The sequence below is a fragment of the Oncorhynchus gorbuscha genome, linkage group LG10 (genome assembly GCF_021184085.1).
Source record: "Oncorhynchus gorbuscha isolate QuinsamMale2020 ecotype Even-year linkage group LG10, OgorEven_v1.0, whole genome shotgun sequence".
Classification (NCBI taxonomy): domain Eukaryota; kingdom Metazoa; phylum Chordata; class Actinopteri; order Salmoniformes; family Salmonidae; genus Oncorhynchus; species Oncorhynchus gorbuscha.
Window position 1 is genome coordinate 46618666 of NC_060182.1, and position 22006 is coordinate 46640671.

At 45.0% G+C, this 22006-nt stretch overlaps 1 protein-coding gene across 1 annotated transcript in view; it reads right to left on the reverse strand.

Annotated features, from left to right (window-relative positions):
- The window catches only part of LOC124046188 (choline/ethanolaminephosphotransferase 1-like), a 30475-nt gene extending 16609 nt beyond the window's left edge, over positions 1-13866 (reverse strand). Inside the window, exons 1-2 of the mRNA XM_046366294.1 lie at positions 13563-13866; positions 12499-13032 (exon numbers count right to left, since the gene is read on the reverse strand). Of these exons, the coding sequence (XP_046222250.1) occupies positions 12499-12918 (420 nt within the window). The 5' untranslated portion in view covers positions 12919-13032; positions 13563-13866. The remainder of the gene's footprint in view (positions 1-12498; positions 13033-13562) is intronic.
- Positions 13867-22006: the final 8140 nt, after the last annotated feature.

Consider the following 22006-nt stretch of genomic DNA (forward strand, 5'->3'; position numbering starts at 1 on the left):
TAATATGATTACATTTGGCATTTAGCAGATGCTCTTATCCAGAGTGACTTACATTCAATGCACTCAACTAAGGTTGGTAAGACAACCACATATCACATTTATTGCAAGTAAAACACTTTCATTAAAAAAAAAAAGCATCTATCAGCAAAATCAGTATTAGTAGGAAAATACAAGTATGTGGGGTTGCTATGGGTTCAACCAAGGTGCTATTTGATGTCACTTAGTTCGGCTGTTTTCTTTAAAAAGAGCATGGTTGCGTTGTTGGTGCTGGGTTATTGAGATACTGTATTACCCAGCGGGTCAGATCAAAAGACTGGAGGGGTAGTTTAGTAGGCACGTGGCGTTCAGATATTATTCAGTTATTCAGTTATTTTCAGTTATTTTATTCAGTTATTTTTAACCACTCATGAGAGTAAATGTCCTTCCTGTTCATCTGTTCTGTTGTATAGTTATCACAAGTTAAGTTTGAACAATTTCGGTTTTGTTGCTTCAAATGAGGCTTACAGTAGTGTGCGAGTTCTCAAAATGCCTATGCAAAGCCCATTGTTGGGATAGATACCACCATATTATACTACATAATAAATCTTAATATTCTAGAAGAATGTGTCAAATGCTAAACTTGCAGTATATGGGTAATTCCAAGGTAACAAAATGACGCAGAAACTCAGATTTTTCACTGTAAAAGTATACCAAACAAAAAACATTGATTGCTAAGTTAAAACAAACCATACAATCTATGCACAAAGACAACTTTTTTTACATTTCCAATATAAATTTGACAAAAACCCATTTCAAACCAAAGAATGTAGTTTGGTAACAGAATGATGTTAAAATCTCCCTCTGTTTATGTGACCATGTTTTCCAAAATCTTAAATATCTACTCTGAAATATTATTCAAATTGTCTGCAGAAAGAATGGGGTGTCAGCTATGATATGACACCTTGAGTTTGAAAACTACAGCAAGTGAAGTGGATTAACCTCTGGCAACAGAGTCATGGTAACAGAATGACATCATGGTCCCTGATCTGTACTCTACAGAAATGCATAATTCTCTTCATGGTGATGTATACTGAACAATAGATGCATTTTATATGGTGCTTTTCATACAGAATCTCAAAGTCAGTTTAAAACAACAAAAATGTTGGGAGCTGCTCCCTCCGTCCACTCAGACCGACAATCAGATGCAGACAATCGGTCCAGTAAAAAAAAGAAAGAACAAAAAACATTAATTATTATGCTCACTCAGCTGTGCCTCACAATACAACGATTTACACTACATGATCAAAAGTATGTGAACACCTGCTCGTCGAGCATCTCATTCCAAAATCATGCGGGACCAACTCTATATTTATGCCCATGCCATAACAGCCTCCATTCCTCTGGGAAGGCTTTCCACAAGATGTTGGACCATTGCTGCGGGGACATCAGCCACAAGAGCATTAGTGGGGTCGGGCACTGATGTTGGGCGATTAGGCCTGGCTCGCAGTCGGCGTTCCAATTCATCCCAAAGGTGTTCGATGGGGTTGACGTCAGGGCTCTGTGCAGGTCAGTCAATTTCTTCCACACCGATCTCGACAAACCATTTCTGTATGGACCTCGCTTTGTGTATGGGGTCATTGTCATATTGAAACAGGAAAGGGCTTTCCCCAAACTGTTGTCACAATGTAAGAAGCACAAAATCGTCTAGAATGTCATTGTATGCTGTAGCGTTACGATTTCCCTTCACTGGAACTAAGGAGCCTAGCTCGAACTAGAGGTTGACAGATAAATCGGAATGGCCGATTAATTAGGGCCGATTTCAAGTTTTCATAACAATCAGAAATCTTTCTTTTTTTTTAGACGCCGATTTTGCATTAATTTTTTTACACCTTTATTTAACTAGCCAAGTCAGTTAAGAACACATTCTTATTTTCAATGACAGCCTAGGAACGGTGGGTTAACTGCCTTGTTCAGGGGCAGAACGACAGATTTTTACCTTGTCAGCTCAGGGATTCAATCTTGCATCCTTACGGTTAACTAGTCCAACGCTTTAACCACCTGCCTCACGAGGAGCCTGCCTGTTACGCGAATGCAGTAAGAAGCCAAGGAAAGTTGCTAGCAAGCATTAAACTTATCTTATAAAAAACAATCAATCAACCAATCATAATCACTAGTTATAACTACACATGGTTGATGATATTACTAGTTTGTCTAGCGTGTCCTGCGTTGCATATAATCAATGCGGTGCGCATTCGCGAAAAAGGACTGTCGTTGCTCCAATGTGGACCTAACCATAAACATCAATGCCTTTCTTAAAATCAATACACAGAAGTGTATATTTTTAAACCTGCATATTTAGCTAAAAGAAATCCAGGTTAGCAGGCAATATTAACCAGGTGAAATTGTGTCACTTCTCTTGCGTTCATTGCACGCAGAGTCAGGGTATATGCAACAGTTTGGGCAGCCTGGCTCATTTCAAACTAATTTGCCAGAATTGTACGTAATTATGACATAACATTGAAGGTTGTGCAATGTAACAGCATTATTTAGACTTAGGGATGCCATCCGTTAGATAAAATACGGAACGGTTCCTGAAAGAATAAACTGAGACTTGGAGTAGTTGTTCCCCTTGCTCTGCATGGGTAACGCTGCTTTGAGGGTGGCTGTTGTCGATGTGTTCCTGGTTCAAGCTCAGGTAGCGGCAAGGAGAGGGATGGAAGCTATACTGTTATACTGGCAATACTAAAGTGCCTATAAGAACATCCAATAGTCAAAGGTTAATGAAATACAAATCTTATAGAGAGAAATAGTCCTATAATTCCTATAATAACTACAACCTAAAACTTCTTACCTGGGAATGTTGAAGACTCATGTAAAAAGGAACCACCAGCTTTCATATGTTCTCATGTTCTGAGCAAGGAACTTAAACGTTAGCTTTCTTACATGGCACATATTGCACTTTCACTTTCTTCTCCAACACTTTTTGCATTATTTAAACCAAATTGAACATGTTTCATTATTTATTTGAAGCTACATTTATTTTATTGATGTATTATATTACATTAAAACAAGTGTTCATTCAGTATTGTTGTAACTGTCATTATTACAAATAAATACACATATATATATATATGTATGTGTTTTTTTAAATCGGCCGATCAAATCAGTATTGGTGTTTTTTGGTCCTCCACTAATCGGTATCGGCGTTGAAAAATAATAATCGGTCGACCTCTAGCTCGAACCATGAAAAACATCTCCACACCATTATTCCTCCTCCACCAAACTTTACTGTTGGCACTAAGCATTGGGGTAGGAAGTGTTCCCCTGGTATCCGCCAAACCCAGATTTGTCTGTCGGACTGCCAGATGGTGAAGCGTGATTCATCACACCAGAGATAGCGTTTCAGAATTCACAGATTAGTTTTCCTTGCGGACCAATTTAAGGCAAAGAAACGGTAAATGACTTGGCAATAGGAAATAAAAATCTATTTAGGATTGACCAATGTAGATATTTTCAAATATACGTAATATTGACTTGAAATATTTCGGACATCAAAGCAATCTTTAGGGAATCCTATTTGAGTCAGAAAAGGATATTCATACGATAGGTAAGCTATACATACAGTTGAAGTCAGAAGTTTACATACACCTTAGCCAAATACATTTAAACTCAGTTTCACAATTCCTGACATTTAATCCTAGTAAGAATTCCCTGTCTTAGGTCAGATAGGCTCACAACTTTATTTTAAGAATGTGAAATGTCAGAATAATAGTAGAGAGTATTATTTAATGCAGCTTTTATTTCTTTCATCGCATTCCCAGTGGGTCAGAAGATTACATACACTCAATAAAGTATTTGGTAGCATTGACTTTACATTGTTTAACTTGGGTCAAACATTTTGGGTAGTCTTCCACAAGCTTCCCACAATAAGTTGGGTGAATTTTGGCCCATTCCTCCTGACAAAGCTGGTGTAATTGAGTCAGGTTTGTAGGCCTCCTTCCTCGCACACACTTTTTCAGTCTGCCCACATATTTTCTACAGGATTGAGGTGTGGGCTTTGTGATGGCCACTCCAATACCTTGACTTTGTTGTCCTTAAGCCATTATGCCACAACATGCTTGGGGTCATTGTCCACTTTGAAGACCCATTTGCGACCAAGCTTTTACTTCCTGACTGATGACTTGAGATGTTGCTTCAATATATCCACGTAATTTTCCGTCTTCATGGTGCCATCTATTTTGTGAAGTGCACCAGTCCCTCCTGCAGCAAAGCACCCCTACAACATGTTGCTGCCAACCCTGTGCTTCACAGTTGGGATGGTGTTTCTTTGACTTGCAAGCCTCCCTCTTTTTCCTCCAAACATATCGATGGTCATTATGGCCAAACAGTTCTATTTTTGTTTCATCAGACCAGAGGACATTTCTCCAACAAGCACGATCTTTGTCCCCATGTGCAGTTGCAAACCGTTGTCTGGCTTTTTTTATGGCGGTTTTGGAGCAGTGGCTTCTCCCTTGCTGAGTAGCCATTCAGGTTATGTTGATAAAGGACTTGTTTTACTGTGGATATAGATACTTTTGTACCCGTTATCCTCCAGCATCTTCACAAGGTCCTTTGCTGTTGTTCTGGGATTGAGTTGCACTTTTCGCACCAAAATTTGTTCATCTCTAGGAGACAGAACGTGTCTCCTTCCTGAGTGGTGTGATGCATGCGTGGTCCCATGGTGTTTATACTTGCGTACTATTGTCCGTACAGATGAACCTGGTACCTCCAGGCCTTTGGAAATTGCTCCCAACGATGAAACAGACTTGTGGAGGTCTACATTTTTTTACTGAAGTCTTGGCTGATTTCTTTTGATTTTCACATGATGTCAAGCAAATAGGCACTGAGTTTGAAGGTAGGCCTTGAAATACATCCACAGGTACACCTCCAATTGACTCAAATTATGTCAATTAGCCTATCAGAAGCTTCTAAAGCCATGATATAATTTTCTGGAATTTTCCAAGCTGTTTAAAGGCAGTCAACTTAGTGTATATAAACTTCTGACCCACTGGAATTGTGATACAGTGAATTATTAGTGAAATAATCTGTCTAAACAATTGTTGGAAAAATGACATGCCAAAACTAAAGCTTGTTAACCAGCGCCTCTTCAACTTCAAGAGGCTGAAGAAATTTGTCTTGTCACCTAAAATACACAAACTTTTACAGATGCACAATCGAGAGCATCCTGTCGGGCTGTGTCACCACCTGGTACGGCAACTGCACCGCCCTAAACCGCAAGGCTCTCCAGAGGGTAGTGCGGTCTGCACAACGCATCACCGGAGGGCAAACTACCTGCCCTCCAGGACACCTGCAGCACCCGATGTCACAGCATGGCCAAAAAGATCATCAAGGACAACAACCACCCGAGCCACTGCCTGTTCACCCCGCTATCATCCAGAACGCAAGGTCTGTACAGGTGGATCAACGCTGGGACCGAAAGACTTAAAAAAACAGCTTCTACCTCAAGGCCTGTTAAACAGACATCACTAACAGAGAGGCTGCTGTCAAAATACTCAAATGTCTGGCCAATTTAATAAATTGACTTATTAAAAAGGTATCACTAGTCACCGTAAATAACATCCGCCACTTAACATCCACCACCTCATCAGGAGCATGCCCTGGCGTTGTAGGGAGGGCATACAGGCACGTGGAGGCCACACACACTACTGAGCCTCATTTTGACTTGTTTTAAGGACATTACATCAAAGTTGAATCAGCCTGTAGTGTGGTTTTCCATTTTGAGTACGACTCCAAATCCAGACCTCCGTGGTTTGATAAATTTGATTTCCATTGATCATTTTTGTGTGATTTTGTTGTCAGCACATTCAACTAGGTAAAGAAAAAAATATTTAATAAGAATATTTCATTCATTCAGATCTAGGATGTGTTATTTTAGTGTTCCCTTTACTTTTTTGAGCAGTGTATGAATATACTGTTCTATACCATCTTGCCTATGCCGCACGGCCATCGCTCATCCATGTATTTTTATGTACATATTCTTATTCATCCCTTACATTTGTGTGTATAGGGAAGTTGTTGGGAATTTGTTCGATTACTTGTTAGATGTTACTACATTGTCGGAACTAGAAGCACAATACATTTTTATCTGCTAGCCATGTGTATGTGACCAATTAAATTTGATAGTTGTGCGAGTGTGTTCAGATTGATAGATAGGATAGCCTGAACATGGGAAAGTTAATATGGTGAGTCTAGCTTTAACAGTTCAAGAGTTAGTTTATGCAAATGGTTAGTTTATAAAGATTTTAAAAGACTTTGAAGTTAGGATACTGTCACGTTCTGACCTTTTATTTCCTTTGTTTTGTATCCATTATTTAGTATGGTCAGGGCGTGAGTTGGGGTGGGCAGTCTGTTTGATTTTCTATGATTTGGGCATTTCTATGTTTCGGCCTAGTATGGTTCTCAATCAGAGGCAGGTGTCATTAGTTGTCTCTGATTGAGAATCATACTTAGGTGGCCTGGGTTGCACTGTTTGTTTGTGGGTGATTGTCTATGTTAGTTGCTTGTGTCAGCACAGTCCTTATGATAGCTTCACAGTCTTTATTTGTTTATTGTTTTTGTATTCAGTGTTCAGTTCTTTCTTTAATTAAACATTCATCATGAACACATACCACGCCGCATTTTGGTCCTCTGATCCTTCTCGCCTCTCCTCTTCAGATGAAGAGGAAGATCGTGACAGATACTGTCACGACTTCCACCGAAGTTGTTCCCTCTCCTTGTTTGGTCGGCGTTCGGGGGTCGACGTCACCGGCTTTCTAGCTGCCACCGATCCATGTTTCATTTTTCCTTTTGTTTTGTCTGTTTACACACCTGGTTCCCATCTCATAATTATGTTCCTTATTTAACCCTCTGGTTTCCCTTTCTGTTTGTGCGTGATTGTCTTTCGTGTGTTGGAGTTCTATCCTGTGTCCTGCGCCTGATTCCTTCGCTATCTTCTAGATAGACTGACAGAATCCCGCACCATATACATGGAGTCAGCAGGTGCAGCCAGCCCTCCGCTTAAAATGGAGGAGCGCGTTCAGCAGCACACGACCATGCTGCAGAGTCTGGATACAGCCATGGATCGCGTGCTGCAAACCATGGACCGATGGGAGAGAGGGGTTTTTCCTGTGAACCCCGTGTCGTCTCCTCAGGTTCCACCGCTACTTACCGTGATGTCTGCCTCTCCATCATCAGGATCCGGTGGGATTCAGCTCTCGCTCCCGAGGGCGTATGATGGGACGGCTGCCGGGTGTCAGGGGTTCCTACTTCAGCTGGAGCTCTACCTGGCATCTGTCCGGCCAGGATTGGAAGACTGATGGAGCATTCATTAACCCGTACGGAATGGCGAGGTACTCATTACCTCGTCATTCCGTACGGGTTAATGAATGCTCCATCAGTCTTCCGATTCTTTGTAGAATAGATTTTCAGGGACCTGTATGGGCAGGGTGTAGAGGTGTATATAGATGACAGTCTAATATACTCCACTACACGCGCCGAGCATGTGTCCCTGGTACGCAGGGTGCTTGGTCGACTGTTGGAACATGACCTGTACGTCAAGGCTGAGAAATGTCTGTTCTTCCAACAGTTCGTCTTCTTCCTAGGGTACCGCCTTTCCGCGTCAGGGGTAGATGGAGAATGACCGCATTTCCACTGTGCATAATTGGCCAACTCCCTCCACGGTAAAGGAGGTGCAGCGTTTTTTAGGGTTTGCCAACTACTACCGGAGGTTTATCCAGGGTTTTGGTCAGGTAGCGGCTCCCATTACCTCACTACTAAAGGGGGGACCGGTGCGACTGCAGTGGTCAGCTGGGGAGGACAGGGCTTTGGGTCACCTGAAGGCTCTGTTTACCTCAGCTCCCGTGCTGGCTCATCCTGATCCCTCCTTAGCTTTCATAGTTGAGGTGGACGCGTCCGAGGCAGGGATAGGGGCTGTGCTGTCTCAGCGCTCGGGTATGCCACCAAAGCTCCGCCCCTGTGCATTATTTCCGAAGAAGCTCAGCCCGGCGGAGAGAAACTATGATGTGGGGGACCGGGAGTTGTTGGCTGTTGTCAAGGCACTGAAAGCGTGGAGACATTGGCTTGAGGGGGCCAGACACCCTTTTCTCATTTGGACTGACCACCGCAATCTGGAGTACATTCGAGCAGCGAGGAGACTGACCCCTCACCAGGCAAGGTGGGCCATGTTTTTCACCCGCTTTTCTTTCACCCTCTCCTACAGACCAGGTTCCCAGAATGTTAAGGCAGACTCACTGTCCCGGATGTATGACACAGAGGAGTGGTCCGCAGATCCCACTCCCATTATTCCAGCTTCTTGCCTGGTGGCACCAGTGGTATGGGAGGTGGACGCAGACATCGAACAGGCGTCATGTTCAGAGCCCACTCCTACCCAGTGTCCAGTTGGGCGTAAGTATGTTCCGTTCAACGTTCGTGATCGTTTGATCTGTTGGGCCCATACTTCACTCTCTTCTGGTTATCCTGGCATCGGTCGGAGAGTGCATTGTCTTAGTGGGAAGTGCTGGTGGCCCACTTTAGCTAAGGACGTGAGGGTGTATGTTTCCTCCTGCTCGGTGTGCGCCCAGTGCAAGGCACCTAGACACCTGCCCAGAGGGAAATTACAACCGCTACCCGTTCCACAACGGCCGTGGTCACACCTATCAGTGGATTTCGTGACGGATCTCCCTCCGTCACAAGGGAACACCACAATTCTGGTTGTTGTGGATCGGTTTTCTAAGTCCTGCCGTCTCATTCCTTTGCCCGGTCTCCCTACGGCCCTACAGACTGCGGAGGCCCTGTTTACACACATCTTCCGGCACTACGGGGTGCCAGAGGATAGTGTCTGATCGGGGTCCCCAGTTCACATCAAGGGTCTGGAGGGCGTTCATGGAACGTCTGGGGGTTTCGGTCAGCCTGACCTCAGGGTTTCACCCCGAAAGTAATGGGCAGGTGGAGAGAGTTAACCAGGATGTTGGTAGGTTTCTGCGGTCTTATTGCCAGGTCCGGCCGGGGGGAGTGGTCGGCTTTCATCCCCTGGGCAGAAATGGCCCAAAACTCCCTCCGCCACTCCTCCACTAACCTGTCTCCGTTTCAGTGTGTACTATGTTATCAGCCGGTTCTGGCACCGTGGCATCAGAGCCAGATCGAGGCACCTGTGGTGAATGAATGGTTTCCGCGCTTGGAGGAAACCTGGGACGCTGCCCATGTACGCCTGCAATGGACCATCAGGCGACAGAAGGCGAGCGCCAACCGCTGCCGCAGTGAGGCTCTGGTGTATGCACCGGAGGATCGGGTATGGCTCTCGACCCAAAACTTGCTCCTTCGCCTGCCCTGCCGGAAGCTGGGTCTGCGGTTTGTGGGGCCATTTAAAGTCCTGAGGAGACTGAACGAGGTATGTTATAGGTTGCAGCTTCCCCCCGATTATCGTATTAACACCTTGTTCTATGTGTCTCTCCTCAGGCCGGTGGTGGCTGGTCCGCTCCAGCAGTCTGAGGTGCGGGAGGATCCTCCGCCCCCTCTTGAAATCCCCGGCGTATACTGTGCGAGCCATCATGGACTCAAGGCGTCGGGCGAGGGGCCTGCAGTACCTTGTGGAGTGAGAGGGGTACAATCCGGAGGAGAGATGCTGGGTGCCGGTGGAGGACACACTGGACCCTTCCTTACTGCAGGAATTTCACCGTCTCCACCCAGATCGCACTGTGCCTTGTCCTCTGGGTCGTCCCTGAGGCCGGTGTCGGTGCGCCGACTGGGGCCGCGCGTCGGAGGGGGGTACTCTCACGACTTCCGCCGAAGTTGGTGCCTCTCCTTGTTTCGGCGGTTGTCGTCACCGGCTTTCTAGCTGCCACAGATCCACGTTTCTCCTTCCATTTGTTATGTATTGATTGTACACACCTGGTTCCCATTACGTTATTATTATTTCCCTATTTAACCCTCTGGTTCTCATTATGTTTTGTGCGTGATTGTTCCTGGTTTGTGTTAGTATTTTGTGTTAGGGTTTGTTATTCCCTGCGTGGATTTATTTTGGCTGATTTATTTTTCAGAGTAAAGTACGTTGTTTTACTCAGTTCTGTGTCCTGCGCCTGACTCCGTCCTCACCTCTGCACAACTGACACTTGACAGTTGGTGATTTATGCAAAAATGTATGCCAATTTAAAAAATATATATAGTTCATAAAGGTTTTAGAGAATTTTAAGTTAGGCTCGGCTGAACTTTTTAAAGTTGCTGTTGTAGCTTAATTGACCAAGGAGCAGGACCATATATACTGAAAAGATATTTTTTTTAAACGCAACAATTAACAATTTCAAAGACATCAGACAATTTAAATAAATTAGGCCCTAATCTACGGATTTAACATGATTGGGCCGGGATGCAGCCATGGGTGGGCTTGTGGGGGCATAGACCCACCCACAGGGGAGGCAGGCCTAGCCAATCAGAATGAGTTTTTCCACACAAAAGAGCTTTATTACAGAAATACTCCTCAGTTTCATCAGCTGTCTGGATGGCTGGTCTCAGATGATCCCGCAGGTGAAAGAGCCGGATGTGGAGGCCCTGGGCTGGTGTGGTTACACATTGTCTGCGGTTGTGAAGCCGGTTGGACGTACTGCCATATTCTCTAAAATGCCGTTGGAAGTGGCTTATGGTAGAGAAATGTACATTACATTTTCTGTTAACAGCTCTGGTGGACATTCCTGCAGTCAGAATGCCAATTGCACACTCCCTCAACTTGAGATAGCTTTGGCATTGTGTTGTGACAAAACTGCACATTTTAGAGTGGCCTTTTATTGTCCTCAGCACAAGGTGCACCTGTGTAATGATCATTCTGTTTAATCAGCTCCATGAGCACTTGTCAGGTGGATGGATTATCTTGGCAAAGGAGAAATTATCACTAACAGGAATGTATACAAATTTGTACTCAAAATTTGAGAGAAATAAGATTTTTGTGTATGGAGCATTTCTGGGATCTTTTATTTCAGCTCATGAAACATGGGACCAACACTTTAGATGTTGAGTTTATAGTTTTGTTTAGTATAGCATAGCAACCACTGTATTCCTATTCTTCTCATTCAAACCCATGTTAGACCTGACTGCAGTTCGGCGTCGTAACCGACTTCAGTGGGCAAATGCTCACCTTCCATGGCCACTGGCACATTGGAGAAGCGTGCTCTTCACGGATGATTCCCTGTTTCAACATTACCGGGCAGATGGTGTGCATGGCGTCGTGCAGGCGAGCGGTTTGCTGATGTCAACGTTGTGAACAAAGTGCCCTGTGGTGGTGGTGGGGGTATGGGCAGGCATAAGCTACGGACAACAAACAATTGCATTTTAACGATGGCAATTTGAATACATAGAGATTCCATGACCAGATCCTGAGGCCCATTGTCGTGCCATTCATCCGCCACCATAACCTCATGTTTCAGCATAATGCACATTGAAAATGTCCCAGTTCTTCCATGGCCTGCATACTCAGACATGTCACCCATCGATGTGTACAAACAGTGTGTTCCAGTTTCTGCCAATATCCAGCATCTTTGCACAGCCATTGAAGAGGAGTGGCACAGAATTCCACAGGCCACAATCAACAGCCTGATCAACTCTATGCCAAGGAGATGTCGTGCTGTATGAGGCAAATGGTAGTCACACCAGATACTGACTGGTTTTCAGATCCACGCCCCTACCTATTTTTTTGGGGGGGTATTTGTATTACCATTCATGTGAAATCCATAGATTAAGGCCTAATGAATTTATTTTAAAATGCACTGACGTCCTTATATGAACTTTGAAATTGTTCCATTTATGTTTTGTTCGGTATAGCTAGTGACAAATTTTACGAGCTAGTGTCCAATCCTTGCCTCGTTTCTTCAAATTCTTCTGAAATCGCATTGGAGTAGAGGATCTAAGGTCCCTCCCTTTGACCTCCTCTTCTAATGAGCTTTGAGAGAAATTGAGGAAACTAGGATGGAGGGAGGATTTGACAGCTAGTAACATTTTCAGACACAGCCAAGGGAGTGACATTTAAGATCCGGTTTGTGACATTCTGGTGTTTTACCGCAACAGTGTTCATCAAAGACTGCGACTGTAAACTGGTTTAGAATACAGTTCTCACATACAGACAATGTGGATAGTATTAGGCTATGTAGCATACTTATCTAGAAAAAAGTGCAGTAAACATTGGCAAAACAATCATATCTAGACTTTGGCTCCAAATGGGTAGGCTATATCTGACAGTCAATACTTTTCAATCAAGAAATTCTGAAGGCTCTCGTCTTTTCTCAATGTCCTGTCAATAGTGTACATTAGTCGTACAGCTGTGACAACAAACATTGACCTACTATTCCATGGTTATTACTTAGTAGCAATAACTGTTCAATAATGAATATGTGGGTGCTCAGTGGGAGGGTGGGTCACGTGATAGACAGTGTGTGAAAGGGCCCCAACGTTAAATTCTCCCCCGTGGCCTAGAATTCCCAGCGGTGCCCCTGCACCTACCTGTTCAGTGGCAGTGGGGCAGTAGTACACCAACACCAATGTGGTGAGGATGTTTGTGGCCAAGCCCACGATAGTGATGAGGTTGGGGGCTATCCATGCCGGCACACGCGCCACTAGCCACTCCCAGTAGTGCTGCATGAAGGGCTCCAGAAGGGAGTGGCCTGCACTGCTATACCTGTGCTCCTCCAACTTCTTCAGCTGGTGGCGCGACAGCGGTGGAGCCGGCAGCTGGATCAGCTTACTCAGGACACAGGAGCTCCTTCCACCACTGCATGTTGTGGTTGGGCCTGCAGTGGTAGTTGGACTGTAGGATGGGTCCATTCTCTGGTCCTGAGGGATCCATGTCGTTGTCCCCCCTGCCCCCTGGGCTTCCTTCGCCACCCGGGTCCGTGGAGCTCTTTGACCAGCGTTGTTACTCATGGAGGAAGCCGAAACCACACTTCACGTGGCGCCCACTCTGCCTACGACTGCCTCCACCCTGGTACTATTCAGGGAATCCACAGTGGGGTAACAACAGTTTTCCTGGGCTTGGCCCTTATGAGGAGAGAGAGTTATTTTTTACTTGACAGTATGTTTTGGTGAGCACAATTTGACTATGGCAACATGCTGGGCACAAGCTGCAGAGGGAGGGCTGGTAAAAAAAATTACCTGCTAAACCTTACATGCATATCACAATTTTCCTGATAGATTGTGCTGATATTGCAAACAGCAGTCAGTGAGACAGAGTAAATAAATGCAAGGCTTGCAATATAGCTAGGGCATTGAATTAGCATTGAAGGGTATATACTTAGGGCAGGCATTTTTAAGTCTACCTATAGTGAATAGTAACCAAATCATGTCTACAAAAAAAGCCATTCAAAAGCAATGTTATATAGCTAGGAAGTTCATCTCATGTTGCCCTATGCAATCATAGTAGTTAGCAACAAAATCAACTGGTCAGCTAGCTAGCTAGCTATTAATATATGTAGCTAACTAAACATATAATAGATTGTCAACACCATACAATCATGATCATGAAAAGCTGAGACAAGTTGACAAACAGTCGTCCTTCGGAAATCTCTTACCTTGATGCTTGATTCTATGCGGAAGCGATGGCCTCTATCGTGCTCTGCCTGAGAGCTAGTGTGCTAATTTAACTATGCGGCAACCTCGGACCCTTTAGTCAGTTTATATGTAACTAACAAGTGTATGGACTAGCCGCAGGAGTCTAATCCCCGCACAAATGAGTCTAGTTCCCAAACGAGCTATGAGCTGTTTTTGTGTGTGTGTGGTTATAGCGGAGAGATCTTTAAGAAAAGCGGAGCGATATTTGACAGGGAATAGGGATATCCCACTTCCGTCGCACAATAGGCCTTTCACTTGGAAAACGCTTCACTAAGGGGAGTGGGAGGAATCTTAGCTACGGGTGCATCAAAAGCCTTATCCGGTCTAAATAAATAAATATAAAATCATATATATACATATATATATAAACGTCAATAACCAACTTTTATGCGAGTAAAAGTACATGTCGAATGCCTTATGCGAGTAAAGAACGTCAGATAAAAAAATGTCATGCCATATTGGAATAGATCATGCTAAATGAGGTTGGAATGTTCTTATATAAATTCAACAGAAGACAATAATGTGTTAAAATCACCCTGGGTGTATTAGAATTGCATTGGAGCGTGCATATTTCACTGTACAGCCTTATGGATTGTGGATCAATGGCATGGGGTGTCAGACACACAGAGAACATCAGCATCGTAGCTCTTATTTTTATTTAACTAGGCAAGTCAGTTAAATTAAATTATTATTCAGGGTTAACTGCCGTGTTCAGGGGCTGTCAGCTCGGGGATTCGATCTTGCAACCTTACAGTTACAAATCCAATATGGCATGACATTCTAACCACTAGGTAACCTGCCGCCCCTCTTATTGCGGGACTCTGAAACCCCTGTGAATTCAGCCACATGTATTGTACCAGTCAACCTACTATGTATATTGAACACTATTCCCGAGGAAAAACAATACAACGCGAATGTTTTGGAGCCTGCTAACTCTTGAGGGCTTTGGGGGAAAACACTTGGGTTCTGAGTAGGCTGAGACAAAATTTCATTGTTCCCCAATCGTTAGGTAAGGCTGTACAGTGCAATGTGAATGTCAATACGCACAATAGGCTGACTGGGGAGATGATCCCGCAGTCAAAGTCCCACAATAAGAGCTACGACGCAAATATTTCCGTAAACTCTTCATAGTTCTCTGTGTGCCACCAAGGACTGATACCGCATTTCATTGCTTCACATTCCTTGTTTAACATCGTCTAGTGTAAATATGGCATGATTCCACCAATTGTAACCTTCTGCATCACTTTCAAAGAGGTACTTTTATTTTGAAGGCAAACCACAAATTCCACTATTGTGCTTAATCCTTATTGTGGCTAGCTTCACAACACATAATCCGTTCTGGTCGAGCCTGAAATTCAATTTCAATAGGCGAAAAACAAGTGGCTACCTAGCTAATACAATACATTTACATTTACATTTAAGTCATTTAGCAGACGCTCTTATCCAGAGCGACTTACAATACTTACTCACAAGGATTCCTAAATGATTGTTAACAATAATGAAAATGACTGCAGTTTCTACTAAAGCTAGCTAGCTACCGCAGAAGTTGTGGTCAAACAATGAATGCTGTATTGTAAACACATCGTTCGTGGCCGGGGTTTGCTTGTTTGTACAGCTTTGACAGTGCTACTGATAGTAGTGATGGCGCTTGGCTTGCACATTCAGAACACACGTTCTGTAATAGAACTGTTATTTGACGTGTCCAAATAAGAGCTTATTTAACATGTTAAATAGTGTTTTTTTACGTGTATATTTTTTGACATGCAAAGACCCAAACGGCGTTCCATAGGATGGGATCTTTATGTGTTGGTAAAATTAATAATCCGACAAATGTCGGTGGAAACGCTTTTATGCGCTAATATTGATATAACCATCTTTTTATAAAATGTATTATGAACAATTATAATACAATATACAAACATAATTTACAAAAAAAATCTACAAAATAACAAACTTTATACACTGGGGTATACACAAACTAAAATGCACAAGGCTTCACTTTAAGCAGCATTTTCAAATAAAATTAGTCCTCACACTACGACTCATCAGGAAAGCATGCAGTTTATTAGGCTACAGATGACACAAAACCCGGCCGTCCTACAATCTAAATTAGATGCCTTCAATCTCACACAAATTATCAATGAACCTACAAGGTACAACCCCAAATCTGTAAACACGGGCACCCTCATACATATCATCCTAATGTAGAGGACTGCTAATTCTTATGTAGGTGACAACTCCATTGTGTCCTCCTCCCAGAGCGCTAAGAACCTTGGCGTGATCCTGGACAACACCCTGTCGTTCTCAACTAACATCAAGGCGGTGGCCCGTTCCTGTAGGTTCATGCTCTACAACATCCGCAGAGTACGACCCTGCCTCACACAGGAAGCGGCGCAGGTCCTAATCCAGGCACTTGTCATCTCCCGTCTGGATTACTGCAACTCGCTGTTGGCTGGGCTCCCTGCCTGTGCCATTAAACCCCTACAACTCACCCAGAACGCCGCAGCCCGTCTAGTGTTCAACCTTCCCAAGTTCTCTCACGTCACCCCGCTCCTCCGCTCTCTCCACTGGCTTCCAGTTGAACCTCGCATCCGCTACAAGACCATGGTGCTTGCCTACGGAGCTGTGAGGGGAACGGCACCTCAGTACCTCCAGGCTCTGATCAGGCCCTACACCCAAATAAGGGCACTGCGTTCATCCACCTCTGGCCTGCTCGCTTCCCTACCACTGAGGAAGTACAGTTGCCGCTCAGCCCAGTCAAAACTGTTCGCTGCTCTGGCCCCCCAATGGTGGAACAAACTCACTCACGACGCCAGGACAGCTGAGTCAATCACCACCTTCCGGAGACACCTGAAACCCCACCTCTTTAAGGAATACCTAGGATAGGATAAAGTAATCCTTCTCACCCACCCCCCCCCTTAAAATATTTAGATGCACTATTGTAAAGTGGCTGTTCCACTGGATGTCATAAGGTGAATGCACCAATTTGTAAGTCGCTCTGGATAAGAGCGTCTGCTAAATGACTTAAATGTAAATGTAAATTACTGCTATTGCATTGTTATAACTGAGACAACACATAACAACGTATTTTCATAGTAAAACAGGTTGGGCCCCATACAGGATACTCCTAGCCACAGGTGCTGGCCGGGAGTTCGGCCATAACTCCTCTGAAGACAGGGACGCACACACATTACACACTGACTCCTCTGAAGACAGGGACGACGCACATACAATACACACTAACTGCCGAGGACACACAGATAAGACATACAGCCACACATTGGGAGGAAGAGACACAGCCTTGACTTGCAGACAAACTAGCACACACACATAATCTCCCTCCCAGCCGAACATTGTGTGACTGAAGATAGCGCACACACCAGATCTCCTTTTCAGCTGAACATGGTGTGACGACCAAGAACAGGCATGGCAGGATTCTACGATGAAGGACAGACAACAGAGCCAATGCCGGACGACTACACCCCAGCCTGATCCAATCCGAAGATCCGATCTCCTAGAAATCAACCTACTTTCTGTTGTGTATATGAAGCTTGTACTCACTGTTAGCAAGGTGCTTTTTCTGCTAGTCTCTGATGAGCTAACAGAGGGGCCCGTATATACGTGTACCAGATATTCTCACTCTGAATAAACTGTCACTTGTAGTACAATTTTACCACCTTGTCTGAATCGATCCTTAACCGGCTCACCCTTCTACATATCCTTTTATCAACACAAACCAACCTGCCCTCCAAATACACCTCTGCTGTCTTCAACCAGGACTTCAGCGATCACTGCCTCATTGCCTGCATCCGTAATGGGTCTGCAGTCAAACGACCACCCCTCATCACTGTCAAACACTCCCTAAAGCACTTCAGCGAGCAGGCCTTTCTAATCGACCTGGCCCGGGTATCCTGGAAGGATATTGACCTTATTCCATCAGTAGAGGATGCCTCGTTATTCTTTAAAAGTGCTTCCCTCACCATCTTAAATAAGCATGCCCCATTCAAAAAATGTAGAACCAGGAACAGATATACTGCTCTTGACCAGCACAAAAATATCCTGTGGCGTACTGCATTAGCATCGAATAGCCCCCACGATATGCTCCTTTTCAGGGACGTTAGGAACCAACATACGCAGGCACTTATGAAAGCCGAGGCTAGCTTCTTCAAACAGAAATTTGCATCCTGTAGCACTAACTCAAAAATGTTCTGGGACACTAAAGTCCATGGAGAATAAGAGCACCTCCTCCCAGCTGCCCACCGCACTGAGGCTAGGAAACAGTGTCACCAGCGATAAATCCACGATAATTGAGAATTTCAATAAGCATTTTTCTACGGCTGGCCATACTTTCCACCTGGCTACCCCTACCCGGTCAACAGCCCTGCACCTCCCACAGCAACTTGCCCAAGCCTCCCCAATTTCTCCTTCACCCATATCCAGATAGCTGATGTTCAGAAAGAGCTGCAAAATCTGGACCCCAACAAATCAGCCAGGCTAGACAATCTGGACCCTCTCTTTCGAAAATTATCCGCCACAATTGTTGCAACCCCTATTACTAGCCTGTTCAATGTCTCTTTCGTATCCTCTGAGATCCCCAAAGATTGGAAAGCTGCAGCGGTCATCCCCACTTCAAAGAGGGAGACTCTCTCGACCCAAACTGCTACAGATTTATATCTGTCCTACCCTGCCTTTCTAAGGTCTTCGAAAGCCAAGTTAACGAACACATCACCGACTATTTCGAATCCCACCGTATCTTCTCCGCTATGCAATCTGGTTTCCGAGCTGGTCATGGGTGCACCTCAGCCACGCTCAAGGTCCTAAACGATATCATAAACACCATTGATAAGAGGCATTACTGTTCAGCTGTATTCGTCGACCTGGCCAAGTCTTTCGACTCTGTCAATCACCACATCCTTATCGGCAGACTCAACAGCCTTGGTTTCTCAAATGACTGCCTCGCCTGGTTCACCAACTACTTCTCAGACAGAGTTCAGTGTGTCAAATTGGAGGGCCTGTTGTCCGGACCTCTGGCAGTCTCTATGGAGGTGCCACAGGGTTCAAATCTCAGGCTGACTCTTTTCTCTGTATACATCAATGATGTCACTCTTCCTGCTGGTGAATCTCTGATCCATCTCTACGCAGACGACACCATTCTGTATACTTCTGACCCTTCTTTGGACACTGTTAACTAACCCCCTGACGAGCTTCAATGCCATACAACTCTCCTTTGTGGCATCCAACTGCTCTTAAATGCAAGTAAAACTAAATACATGCTCTTCAACCGATCGCTGCCCACACCTGCCTGCCCGTCTAGCATCACTACTTTGGACGGTTTTGACTTAGAATATGTGGACAACTACAAATACATTGGGGCAAAAAAGTATTTAGTCAGCCACCAATTGTGCAAGTTCTCCCACTTAAAAAGATGAGAGAGGCCTGTAACCTTTTCATCATAGGTACACTTCAACTATGACAGACAAAATTAGAAAAAAAATCCAGAACATCACATTGTAGGATTTTTTAATGAATTTATTTGCAAATTATAGTGGAAAATAAGTCTTTTGCCTTACCTCCATCCTACCTCATTTGCACATTGTTACGTTCGTTATATGGAGGAGACCAAGGCGCAGCGTGATGTGAATACATACTTATTTAATGAAGAAAACACTAAACAAACTTACAAAACGAACATAGCGCTATAATATAATAGTGCAGACACGGGCAACTATACATAGACAATAACCCACAGAGAACCTAAGGAATATGGCTGCCTAAATATGGTTCCCAATCAGAGACAACGATAAACAGCTGCCTCTAATTGACAACCAATCTATGCGACCATAGACATACATAACACCTAGACTAGTGAACACCCCCATAAACATAAAAACCCCTAGACAAGACAAACACATAAATCACACTTGTCACACCCCCCCCCCCCGAAGGTGCGGACTCCAGGCCGCACAACTAAGCCTATATGGGAGGGTCTGGGTGGGCATAACTCCGCGGTAGCGGCTCTGGTGAGGGACGTGGACCCCGCTCCACTTCTGACCCGGCCCACTTACATGATGTCTCTGGAGCGGGAACCCTCACCGCCCACCCCGGACTAGAGGACGCCACTGGACTGATGCTCGAGTCTGGAGTGAGTGGCGCCTCTGGACTGGAGGGAGACTGGCGGATCCGGACTGGAGGGAGACTCTGGCGGATCCGGACTGTGACCCGTCGTAGGAGGTTCCGGTCTGCGTCACGTCGTAGGAGGTTCCGGTCTGCGGCTTGTCGTAGGAGGTTCCAGTCTGTAGACTATCGCCGGACGGTCTGGACTGGGTACTGTTGCCGGACACTCTGGACCTCTGGGTGAGCGGTTTCCTGTTTGCTTATTTCCTTATACAGTTGACTGAGTGCGGTCTTAGTGCCAGCCTCTGTCTGTGGTGGTAAATAAACAGTCACGAAAAGTATACATGTGAACTCTCTTGGCAAATAGTGTGATGTGCAGTTTATCATGAGATACTCTACTTCAGGCGAGCAAAATCTAGAGACTTCCTTAGATTTCATGCACCAGCTGGTGTTTACAAATATGCACAGACCACCCCCTTCTTCTTACCGGAGTGTGCTGTTCTATCTAGCTGGTGCAGCTTATATCCTGCTAGCTGAACATCCATGGCATCATTCAGCCATGATTCTGTGAAACATAAGATGTTACAGTTTTTGATGTCCCATTGGATATTCGTGATCGTACCTCATCTAATTTATTGTCCAATGATTGCACGTTCGCGAGTTGTATTGACGGTAACGGCAGCTTTCCCACACACCTTCTGCGCCTCCTTGCGAGGCACCCCGCTCTGTCCTCTGTAGCTGTGTCTCTTCCTCTTTCCAATAACTGGGATGTTGGCCTTGTCGGGTGTTCGGGGTATGTCCAGTGCATCCTGCTTGTTGAAGAAAAAATCGTTGTCTAATCCGAGGTGAGGGATCGCTGTCTTGATATCCAGAAGCTCTTTATTGCCGTAATAACGCGAATCCCCCCAATTTGATGGATTTACATCTCTGGTCGGAAAATTTGCACATTGTTTTAAGCGGATTTTAGAATATTAGTTTGAAAATCTGTTGCCAATTGGATGGAAACCTAGCTAGTCTTTCTTCTCAACCAGCGATGGGCAACTTTGATTGGGTGGGGGCCACAAAAAAATCTGAAATCATCATGAGGGCCCACAGTTGCTCTGTTTTTTATACTGAACAAAAATATGAACGCAACATGTGTCACGGCTGGCTGAAGGACTGGACCAAGGTGCAGCATGGTAAGCATACATTTGAACTTTATTTAAAAATGACGCCGACAAACGAAGAACAAAAAAACTAACCGTGAAGCTTTGGGCTATGTGCCCTGAACAACTACAAAGTTAACTTCCCACAAAACAGGTGGGGTAAAAGGGTACCTAAGTATGGTTCTCAATCAGAGACAACGATAGACAGCTGCCTCTGATTGAGAACCACACCCGGCCAAACACCTAGAAATAGAAAATCATAGAACATAGACTGCCACCCAAATCACACCCTGACCAAACCAAAATAGAGACATACAACGCTCTATACGGTCAGGGCGTGACAACATGTAAAGTGTTGGTCCCATGTTTCATGATCTGAAATAAAATATGCCAGAAATTTTCCAAACACAAAAAAATCTTATTTCTCTCAAATGTTGTGCCCAAATTGGTTTACATGGCTGTTAGTGAACATTTCCCCTTAGTCAAGATAATCGATCCACCTGACAGGTGTTGTCACGACTTCTACCGAAGTCGAAGCCTCTCCTTGTTCTGACTTCCCTGCCACCTATACACACGACTCTGACAGAATCTCTAACCAAAAAATGAAGTCAGCAGGAGAAGGTACCCCGGCCATGGAGGTGGAGGAGCTCGTCATGGAATATACGGAGATGATTTACAATCTGAGCGCCGCCATGGATCGCGTTGGGAGACACAGGGAGTTTTTCCAGCGCCTCCACCAGTACCACTGTGAGCCCCCTTTCCCCGCCTGAATCCAGCAGGATCCATTTATCCCTGCCAAAGGGGTACAACGGAGACAGTGCCTGCTGCCAGGGTTTTCTCCTCAAACTAAGCTTGTATCTGGCTACGGTCCACCCAGCTCCATCAGACCGTGAGAAGAGTTATACTCTCGTCTCGTGCCTCACCGGGAAAGCCCTGGAGTGGGCCAGGACTGTGTGTGGGGAAAAGGATTCGGCGTTGGACCATTTTGAGGACAATATTCGACCACCCACCAGGGATGGTGCACAGGGAGACCAGAGGGGGTTCCCGCTCATGCACCATATGTGGTCGCAGAGGTCACACTGCTGGTCAGCGCCAGGTTGGTTCCTCTGGGAATCAAGGCAGCAGGCAGGGCACTCTGGCGTCAC